At 42.2% G+C, this 11,486-nt stretch overlaps 1 protein-coding gene across 2 annotated transcripts in view; it reads left to right on the forward strand.

The window, feature by feature from the left end:
- The window catches only part of rimbp2b (RIMS binding protein 2b), an 86,917-nt gene that overhangs the window by 55,868 nt on the left and 19,563 nt on the right, over positions 1-11,486 (forward strand). For both annotated transcript variants that reach the window (XM_076047045.1, XM_076047046.1), the window contains 7 exons: positions 2,626-2,676; positions 3,075-3,095; positions 5,846-6,050; positions 7,200-7,351; positions 7,902-7,981; positions 8,601-8,710; positions 8,790-9,656. In XM_076047045.1, the coding sequence (XP_075903160.1) occupies positions 2,626-2,676; positions 3,075-3,095; positions 5,846-6,050; positions 7,200-7,351; positions 7,902-7,981; positions 8,601-8,710; positions 8,790-9,656 (1,486 nt within the window). The remainder of the gene's footprint in view (positions 1-2,625; positions 2,677-3,074; positions 3,096-5,845; positions 6,051-7,199; positions 7,352-7,901; positions 7,982-8,600; positions 8,711-8,789; positions 9,657-11,486) is intronic.

An 11,486-nucleotide genomic window follows, 5' to 3' on the forward strand; every position in this document is an offset into this window, starting at 1 on the left:
GTGAGCCTCGCCGAGGCTGAGATTGCTGATAAGCGCGATTGTGATAGCGATTGTCACGAGTGCCTCCTCCACAGACGGTGTTGTTTCAGTGTTGTTCTGACTTCGCAGTCAGCCTTTCGCAGGCAGACTTGATGTCCCCCCCGCCCACCCCCACTCACGCCCCCGTCATTAACAGAAGCTCATTATGGCCTTATCTCCCTTCAGACACTGGCTGCTCTCTGCATTCTCCTAATTGCCTGCAAAGTAGATTTAATAAATTGTCTACAGATGCTCTCATATCCGTGTGAAACGCTTTCTTAGCAGATTTTACTGGTTCCCATAAGGAAAATGACAGGCATAGTTCTTGGTTTATTTACAGTTACAGACCCAAAACATTTCCCTCTTGAATGCCTCAGCCTTATTAGTTTAAAACGGTGCTGTATACTGCGCCATGCTTTAAATAGAGGCCCTGCATTTAACTCAACTGGCGGCCACCTGTGCCTGTGTTGAAACAGTTGATGGAGAGCTACACTGTTTATGTAATTGTACATTTTCACGTCATATTGAAACTCATATTGTCTTTAATTGTGCCTGTAATTCTTTTTAAACGTAGTTAACCTCACAACAACCCAAAGCCCCCTACCATATCATGGTTACCCACGATATGATAAGTCTATATATTTTTTCTTGAATAATTTTGCTCTCTGTTCAAAATGAATCAGCATCCAGTAACAGTTAACATTATTAGTGAACAGTTCTTGTAGTTGTGGTAAGACGTCTGAGGGGTGTGTTTCTATTTTTACACAGTTGACTAATGTGTTGATTTATAGATTGCTATTTTCCCCTATGTAGAATTTATACCTAAGGACTCTTATACAATACTCGGTAACAGTAAGCATGAAACACATAAAGCAAAAACATGAAACAGAAACACTCTGGTTGAGTCTATAGAGCATGCTGCAGGTCGGTTACACTGGTGATTCTATATGTGAGGAGATCTGGGCGGCAGAGACACCAGCTGCTCTGTGAGCATCATGGAGGTGAACGGTACCTGTCTCCGTCCCTCAAAACACATCTAATACACAATCCAACAACTTCCAAACACTCTAGCGGCCTGCACGTTCACCAGCCTATGAAATAATAATGTAACATTGCAAGACAGAGTTGTTGTTCAGCCACATGCACAAACCAAACCACATTACAGACGTGCCTGCCGGCCGTTATTTCTGAAGCGCCTGTTTAGTGAAGCTGCTGCCATCATACAAACAATCTGTTTGCTGAGAGGAAGCCGACGTTTTTATTTAATTTTGTGGTGGGTAGTGATTTCTCTTTTACTAAACAAGACCCAGAACCTTGTTACATCCAGCTGATGAGACTGTGCACTGGGTAACTACTGCACTGGGTCACTAATTATACACCATTATGTCATAACATGGCGAATGTGCTGTTCATAACTTTTCCACACGAGTGTTTTTGAGTCGTTGGATTGTGTATTGTGTATAATGCACAATATGATCAGTTTTGTGGTTTTTCATCTTCTCATGCAGAGACGTGCAGCTTGTGTCTCTGCTGCCTGGATCTCAAAACAACAGGGCGTATCTTGACATATGATTATTGCAATAGGTGAGTTTTCCAAAATGTTGAAAGACCAAGATAATGGGTCTCGAACCTTTATGTGGTGAGAAACCATAAATAGTAACTTAGATGTATCAATATATACAATAACTCCCTGCTAATTTTATGATTAGATTTTAAGTTGCTCTGTTTTTTGCCCCCATGCAGTGACTCGCCAAAGTTATTTGCACTGTGTCCCACATTTTACATTTTTAAAATGTATCTTTTAGTCATGAGATGTTGCTCATGGCTAATGTATGAATGTTTGATTGGAAAATATTTTTGAAAAATAATTTTATCACTATTCTCTTGACGTATTTTTTACACACACATTTTTGGAAAAAATAAAATGAAAAAAATCCTACATGGTTGAAAAATTATATGTGGTAATTTTTGCAACTTTGAAGTGTAACTTTTTTTTTTTTTTTTTTTTCATTTCGCTACATTGTCTGCAAAAAAAGCAAAATGGATATATAGTAACATAGAAAACAAGGTGCATGGATAAACAAAAAAACCCTGCATAACTGCCAGTTAACCTTAACTATCGTCCTGACGAGATAAAACTGTGACTAAGAAAACTACTGAATCTGTTCTAATCTGCTGCTCTGCTGTGCTGTGACATGCAATACTGTGAGTTTAACCAAGCGAAGCCTCTCAAAAAAATGAGTCAATGCCAAAAATATAAATAGACTAAACTTGTTCATTTTGTCTTCACTAATAGATTACTCCATCCTTACGTTGGGCTGTAAGGATGTTACCTGCTTGACAGTTTGGAGTCACAGTCGAAACTGTCAAGCAGGTAACATCCAGCCAAACGTGCTTGTCTGAACAAAAAGAAAATAAGAGTAAGCAACAATAAATACATGATAAAGAGATAACTCACACCTGATGCACTTTAGCTGTCTTAAATAATGATCTTTAATGTCTGTGACGGTGTCCTTGTTAGAAAAAACAAAACAAAACAGAACTTTAAAGAAACTAAACTCCTCATAACTGAAAGTGAACTGAACCGGTGCACCCTGTGTTTCCCAGGCTCAGGTTGAGGCTAAAAAGGAACATGAAGGTGCTGTCCATCTTTTAGAGGTGAGCGACCAGACTCGGGGGAGGGGGGAACGGGGCTCCACTCTGTGTGTTTGTGTGCTGCTCGGTCGGCGTGCAGGGGGGAGTTTTTTTTTTTTCTTCTTCTCCCGTCTGTGCTGCAAGCACAAGCTGACGCCCGTGTTGTGCTCTTTGGATTTCATGTTTGATTGGTGTAAATAGCCAACAGAATTCATGTCATTTCATTGTTGCTAAAGGAAGGGGTGTACATTCGCAGCTGTATTCAACGATAATACTAAATCAAAAATAAACCTATAGTTTTAAAGAGGCGGGAGCGAAATGTTGTGCTTTCCAATGTGACTAAGTGATCTCCTGTGTAATTGTGCTTTATTTCTTTCCTACATCTCTTTTTACGGAATGGGTGTGTGTTTATGCTTATACAGAACCACTTGGACAGCATGCAGGTATTTCAGAATTGTTTTTAATCATGGACTTTATGTATACCTTTTTCCAGTGTAGCCATTACATTAAAATTACTCTAAGTACAGAGAGTAAAAGGGGACAAACAGTAGCAATGGATATTGTTCTATGAAGAACAAATATCATGTGTACTCTTGACTTTCTGAGGTTTTTTTTTAGACTCCCGCTTTCTTTTCTCCGCCGCCACCACTCAACCGTGTCTCACATTCCCTATCAAGCGCGCTCACAAGTGGGCGACCTTTTGAAAGTCTGGAACATGACTGACAGTATAAAGTGGAGGTCTCTCTCACTTAATCAGAAAGAAATATTCAGTTGCGCTTAACAATTGATGAAAAGAGTCTGCTTCCAAAGTCAAGTTTCAGATGTCTGGGGCCTCACTGGCTCGCCTCTGTTCCACTTAATCAGAGCCCGTCGGCACAGTCGGCCAAGTAGGCTGAACTTTTCAAGAGCCATGTGTGTTAAGACGAGAATGAACTGAAAGAAAGTTTACACGCAGACGGTTGGATTTTTTTAAAACAATTTGGGGATGTACTGTAGTAATCTGCCAGATTGGATTTTACAGTACTGGAGAAAGCTTTTGGATATGTTGCGTTGGCAATCGCTCTAAAGTCTCCAAGTGCCCTTTCTACATTTCAAGATTTTAGTTTGTTTATTGTTACGATAACAATCGACAAAAATTAATTTGGTTGCATTTTTCTGTGTAGTTTACAAATTTTGGGATTAATAAAGTACATATATACAATTCCATTATATTAAGGGTGCCTTAAAAACTTTTTCCTCTACTGTAACATGCTTTTAATATCCATCTATGATACATATATATAGCCAAGGGGGTATTCAGTATCCAGTATTATTAAATTCAGAGGTCATAATTTTGAAAAAAACAAGCAAACCGATAAAAACAGCTAGCCAAATATTGATGTTAAATGTTTCATAGAAGAAACAACATTTGTGTAAAAGGACTGTTGAGCCACTTTGTAAGCTCTCTAACAATAGCATTACTGTTCATAATGATTTCATTTTGTAATGAATCTATGATGTTATAAAGAGTTCTCAGTGTTAATGTTAACAATAAAAGCAGCACCTGCTAAATGTGCATCATTAGCTACATGCAGTCAGTCTCTCTGACTGTCCTCTGGCGGTTTTGTTCTAAACTGCCTTGCTGCTTCTTCCCCTCAAACATCAACTTTAAAGTGTGCTGGAGTTTTTAAGTTTGGAGTATAGAACAGAGTGCTACTACGGATTATTCTTGCAAAGAAAACCAGCCATTGAGATAACTTACAGTCTAAGAAATGGCCTGCATTGTCTCAAAGTCCTGCCATTTGAAATGAAAAACCAAAATGATAAAATAAAATTTTCCTCATCTCAACTTCTGCCTTCCGTCTAAGAGACTGTTTATTTAAATCCTACCTTCCATGACCTTGTGTAATTGTTCTAATAATAATGATGATACATGATCTGATTGCATGTCTTTTATGACGCATGTGTCTAAACTCGGTCTAACCACCGTACAGCCGAGATCTGTATGATGCTCTTTCACACCTTCTTCATCCTAATTCACTAATTCTGTTTTTCGCAGAGGAGCATTTTGTCATCCGCCTTCTAACAGCATGTTCCGTCTAGCTGACACCTGTGTGCATGACGCAGGCTCTTGTAAACCCAGCATCATAGACGGCAGCTGCACCGTCGAGGTGCACTGGGGCGGTGCTAGAAAATTCCTTTGACGCAATCACATGCTCTGACTCAGATAGAGATCAACAAGTGTTTTTCTTTTGGTTTGTTTGAATTAAAAATTCAATTTTAATAGAGAAAAAAAACAACAACTTTAATTTGAATCATGCTTTTGCACCAGGAATTTCTTATACCTGCCCAAACATTTGGATCAACACTGATGTTCTCTTGATCTTAAATGATCAACAGGTGTATTTTATTTTATCTTATTTTTGTTTTGCTTTTTAACCGCCATTACATTCACTGAAAAGACCATGACCAGAAATGTTCATGTACGACTCTAACCCAAAAGTTTCCATAAGTGCTTTGTTGCAGTGTAATAAGTGTAATAAAAAAGGTGTAATAACAGGCTAACATGTCATAAGGTAGTTTGAGACACTGAGAAAAAATTGCAGCACTTGCATCAAAATGGCTTTTCCTTTTCTTCCCGATTTGCTAAATGTTGCCAAATAAGCATGAATGAGACAGTAAAGTCGATGCAGCAAGTCAAGAAAATTGGTCTTGGTCTTTTCACACTGCGACATTACAGCGGCCAAACTGCCAATGTAACCGTCAGACGTGTTCACTTTTGATTTGGTGATGCTTGCTTTCTCGAAGCGACAAGAAGCTCTTCTTGTGTCAATACTGGTAACCGTAGCCGTGCATGTGATTGGTTTTCCGAAACTGGAAATGTGTCGTAGTGGTGTGAAAGTAGTTGGATGGTCATTTCAAGAGGGTCGCCCTTGAATGACTGGTCCGTCAGTCTGCAGTTAGTCCTTCCGTGTCGTATTTGTGTGTAGTCCGTAGAAATGTCATATTTGTAATCGCTGCACACACAGGTACAGGCCTATTTCCTTTGTGTCATCTTGCATCCGACAGTTTTCTTATTTCTTGCTGCTTTTGTTCCCCCCCCTCCCTCCCCCATCCCCTTCCATTTCTCGTTTCTGTCTCTCTTTTTTTTTCGTCGCCTGCCTGTCTTTCGCTCTGCTTCTCGTTGATTCTACTCCCCCCTCCCCCCGATTAGGCCAAAGTCCGTGAGCTGGAGGAAAAATGCCGGTCTCAAAGCGAACAGTTCAACCTCCTGTCAAAAGAGCTGGAGAAGTTCCGGCTCCAGGCGGGGAAGTTTGATATCCTCAGCACTGAACCTTTAACTTTGTGCGAATCTCCCGGCTCGCCAAACAAATCACTGTCGCAGCTCCTAAATGGACTGGCTGCCCCAATAGGAAAAGGTAAGCTCAGATTAATGCTGAAGGTTTTCAGGGTTTTGTTTTTTTTGTAATGCGTCTTAAAATCGATTCAGTCTGGTAAAGGTGAAATTTCCTGAATGTGATTGCGAATTTCGAATGCAGCTGCTGGCAGTCATTTTCATTCTATTCATTTTAGTCTATTTACAAAGGAGAGGCAGAGGAGCAACGATGTTGCAATAATGCTGAGACAGAGATAATTTTTTCTTTTTCTTTTAAGTTGGATTTGGAACATTTATGAGGTGCTGTCAAAAAGATTGGTATTTATTTATTCTCTGGAGCAAATTTTGAAAATGAAAACACTGTATTGACTGTGTGCTCTGCATATGGGAGCCTCTGAGCCTCAGGACAGAAAGTAGCAATGGCAGCAAGAAGCCTCATGTTTCAATGTGTCAGGTTACTCTGCTGGTGTACAGTGTATGATGTCGTTCTTCATTCGGTATCAGAAAGTGACCCACTTCTCAGTGTTGATCACATAACCAAGAGGTCCCTTAACAACAACTCAAAAAAAAAAAAAGTCATGATCTCCAGGATTTGGACGCCAGTGCTCAGGAATATTACAAATATTGAAATGATTAATGTTACTGTTTTTGCTCTCTTTCCCTATGTACTTAAATAATGGTAAATAACCCTCAACACTAAATGTACATTGCAGTACATGCTGAGTTGTACATAATTTAAACATAATGTCACATATCCATTGTAGCGAGCAGCATCTTGTTGCTGTGCATCCTGAAAGCTGCCAAATGTAACCAAACAAACCTTCCAATGCATTTCAGATGAAACGTATACAAAATAAACGAGTTAGGCCATTTGACTGTGGGATCACATTTGTCCACTCAGAGCAGCACAATCAACCCAAAATGATGTAGAATGTGAGGGACATTGTATTTATATGTTAGCGCAAATAAACACGCATATAAACGCACTGCACAAAGAGAAAAATAAACATTTATGCCCTCATCAGTGTAACTTCACGCGTGGTTGTGCCTCAGCCACACCGCGCACCTGCGCTCTAGTCCTCTTTTTTTCTTTGCATCTACGTCCACGTTTAATAAATTCCCTTGTCGCACCCTTGATACGAGTGCCCTTGTGATGTGAGGATCTGATGATCAAGTTCTGTTTATTTCACAGGCAATGAGGCTCCAACACGCAAATCTTTGATATCCGAGTTCATCCGGCCGCTCCAGACCAGCGGAGACAAGCCGGAGCTCCTCTCTGTCAAGCCAACACTGCTCACTCGCAGCAGTCGAACCCGCAGCCCAGCTCGGGCCTTCCTCTCCGAGGTACCGAACGCTGTCCGCCGCTTTTGGCAAACGTCAAAATGTTTTTTTGTTTTTTGTTTTTTTTGCCTTATTGCGCAGTTCTCCATTAGCAGCATTAGCATTTTTTATATTTTGCTTTTGTTTTCTTCCAGCTGCCAGAACAACTTTTACAACAACAATGTTTTCTTTTTCTCGTAGAGCTGAAAAAAGGTGTAAAAAAAAAAAAAAAACCCACAACTTATATTACTTACAATTATGCGGTTAAAGCAAGTTTGATATTGAAAGCTGATGTTACAAATGCTATTATTACAGTTCTTTCCTGTTTGTTGAATTTCATCTGTACTCCAGAACATCAACACCACAGTGGTTGCTAATGAACTCAAACTTTTTTCCAAAGGTGTTTTTTTCTTAAACACAGCAGAAGTTATTTGTTTCACAATTAATTGTCTTTGTGATTTTCATTTACAAAACATGTCACTTCTGGTTATTTCTTTTTCACATGAGATTGACAAAAATCAACCTGGGACTGGTGTTGTGTCTCTGTAATGTAACTGTTTCGACCTCTGTCTAGATGGATAAAGAGCTCGGCTTCACGACCAGATCCAAACCCAGGTTCACAGGGAAAGTTCGCCTGTGCATTGCTCGTTACAGGTATGTAAACAAATTACAAATGACACACAAACATCTGCACTGGCACTGGAATCAGACTGAAAATTAAAGCTGTGGGAATATATTACAGTTCCCAAAAATTCCGAACAAGAGCTGCACTATTGATGTATTCTGAGTAGTTTGATTTTTGTCTTTACAGTTCCAATAGGAACTAAATTCCAGACCCCTCCAATCAAATTAAACATTTGAAGCCTTGTGAATGTAATGATTAAAAGAGAGTCTCTCCATACCTCTTTGAATTGGCTGTAGCGATTATTCGCTTCTCTCGCGGAGCTTTAGGCTAAAGTCTTAAAGATGATTCAGTGTTTCTATCTCAAAAGAAAATGACCTGTCAGCACAAAACATAATTGGAATCCTCAGAGCACGAATATGTGAAGCACTGCCAAAGCTTTCCGCACACACTGTCCTCGGCTCCCGTGCACTCGTAGAAAAACAAAACAAATCAATTCATATTTAGCACAATTCTTTCCCTTTTGTTGCAGATTTTATTTTTCGGGCGGAGTTTTTATTTTTAAGTGCTTTTTTTCTTTAAAGTGGTTCCTGAAAATATTCTGAACATGAGAATGAAGCTTTTGTGAATTGATTCTCGTTTTTGCTGCAGTTACAATCCTTATGATGGGCCTAATGAGCATCCTGAGGCAGAGCTCCCCCTGGTGGCAGGAAAATACCTCTATGTTTACGGGACAATGGATGAAGACGGCTTTTACGAAGGTCTCGCCCACCTTGGGATGATTCCCTCCCCGCGGTCCGCTTTCCACCGCGCTCACCCTTTCGCTCTCTGTCCACTCAGGTGAGCTGCTGGACGGACAGCGGGGACTCGTCCCCTCCAACTTTGTGGATTTCGTCCAAGAAGAGGAGACGTCCTCCGCCCAACACAGGGACACAGTAGCTAAAGAACCAGGCTATCTCAATCACAGTAGCCTGGCGTCTCAGAGACTCGGGGGGCTAGGCGGGACGGGCCTCGGCAGCCTGTTGTCGGACAAAAAGCTCGACTGCCTGAGCACCAGCAGCCTGGGCATGGACCTCCTCGGCCCGTCCAGCAACGGGACGGGAACCCTGGACGTCAGCATCGACGAGGTCGGCGAAGACGTTGTGCCTTATCCCCGCCGCATCAACCTGATTAAACAACTTGCCAAGAGCGTGATCATCGGCTGGGACCCCCCGGTGGTGCCGCCCGGCTGGGGCTCCATCAGCGGCTACAATGTTTCTGTGGACAAGGAGTTGCGCATGAGCGTCCCCTACGGGGGCAGGACAAAGTCCCTCATCGAGAAGCTCAACCTGGCCACCAACACGTACCGCGTCACAGTGCAGACCATCACCGACCGCGGCCTGTCAGACGAGCTACGCTGCACTATGCTGGTGGGCAAGGACGTGGTGGTCGCCCCCTACTACCTGCGGGTGGACGGCATCACGCAGGGCTCCGCCGAGCTCTCCTGGATGCCCAGCAACAGCAACTACAGTCATACCATCTTCCTCAACGGCGCCGAGTATGACATGGTCAAGGCGGGCGGCTACAGGTACAAGTTCTTGAATCTGAAGCCAATGACGGTTTACAAGGTGAAGGTTGTGGCGCTGCCTCATCAGGTGCCTTGGCAGCTTCCCATGGACCAGCGGGAAAAGAGGGAAATCTCCGTGGAGTTCTGCACTCAGCCCGCAGGTCAGTCTTCAAAGCTATCGCGGCTGCTGATCGCGTTGTTTCGGTGAAGTGAAGACGCGTGGCAAACTCTTGTATCGGGGTCGGGCGTTTGCCAGCAGATTGACTTGCCAAGTTAGATTGTCCTCGCCGGCGTCGGTCGGTCGGTTTGGCTGTTCTCGGCACTTGTTTTGGCCAGACTGTAAGTAGCGCTGCTATAATGAGCGTCTTCATTAATAAGTCGGTTGCAAGGAAAAGGTATTTTTTGTTATTCTGAAAAAAAATATCCATGTTTGCTTGGCTTGACTTTAATAAGCGATGGAGACTCAGATCCTGCTCCTTCCTTCAGAGCCCTCCACCAGGTAGCAAAACAGGTCGACATCAACATGGTAACAACAAGGGTGCTATGTATGTATATACGTATTAGAAAAGCAATCTAGCAGAGCTGCTTGTGTTGATATTTCTGAGAAATAAAAGTGTGAATTAGCCACACCAGTAACCAGAAATATGAATGGATCGGTCAGAGTAGTGACTCACTTTTATCATCCCTTGAAACACGTCTTCATGTGTGTGTGATGTGCTCTTTCTATTGAGTTTGTTTTGTTTTTTTTTGGCTAACCTAAACACATTATGTAATAAAAAAATCATAAAATGAATAAATTGTATAGCACAGAGGTGTTATTCCTCCATCCTATAGTCAGAAAGCATCATTATGGACATGGACTCATGCAGATTTATGCCTATAAGGTCACTTAAGCTGACGGCGTATTCCTGAAAAAGAGCCTTGCTAGGTAACCAAACATTATCTGACTTTCCTTCTGTGTTTTTGTCAGTGGTGGGCTGTGAAAATGCTCAGAGGGCCTGAAATGCCATAAATTTATGTTGACAGATTTTTCCGTCCCAAATAGACAAACCTCCCCCGCTGTGCACACTCTGCTGCCTTCCTGTACAACAGGTACAGCCTCAGTAAACCATAACATGGAAAAAGTATAAAAATATGACAGCATAAAAATCAAACTTGTGACTTAAATACAGCTAACGAATGTCTGTCTGTTAGTTGTCCAGTTTGTTTCTTCCTCTCCTGCCACCTGCTTGCTAGAAATACTCCACGAGGGTGGGAACAAGTGTTATTGTGCATGTTAACGCCACATGGAGCTGGTCGGTGGATGAGGGCGTTGATAGCGACGTCAGATCTCTGCGATTTTTTTTGCGCTTTTGTGCTGAAACTCGGATGTCAAAGTTGACTGTCTGGCCCGGAGGAGGGGACGGGGGAATGAAAAGGGCTTCTCTCTCTGTCTCTGTCTCTGTCTCTCACACACACACAGCGGCTGCGCTTTGTGTGCAAACGTTCTGTGGAGTCAGCCAATTAAAATAAGCTTTTGACAGGTTATGCTTGCTCATTGGTCTCTCCGCACTGGCCCTGTGATAAACGGGCGATTTGACAACCAGGGTGTCCGCGGCTCCGGCCTCCAGAGATGCACTCCAGCACCCCGGCTTTGACCCTGAGCAGACCAGGATAAGCAGTGCGGGAAAACGAATGAATGGATGGATGTTGTGTTTATTTGTATGTGTAATCCGGAGGATGGGACTGTCAATACTTAATCTTTACTCGACATGGGGAAAAAAAGGAGACTAAAGCCCACTTTACAAATGTACCAGGGGAAGATAGAACACGCAGCCAAAGGAATCCAAAGTCATGAACACGATAAAATGCCAAACCTGGACACAGCGGGGCGACGTGCACGTTTTAAATTGACAATTTCCGTCGTCGGCAGCTTGAAGGTGCCGGCGTGCTGGCAGTTCATTAAATGATCCATCTATTGAACATGCTAATTAGAGGTGTCTGAAATAGTG

This window comes from Nelusetta ayraudi, unplaced genomic scaffold (genome assembly GCF_046127955.1).
Source record: "Nelusetta ayraudi isolate G7.1 ecotype Tasmania unplaced genomic scaffold, CSIRO-AGI_Nayr_v1 ptg000092l, whole genome shotgun sequence".
Taxonomy (NCBI): Eukaryota; Metazoa; Chordata; class Actinopteri; order Tetraodontiformes; family Monacanthidae; genus Nelusetta; species Nelusetta ayraudi.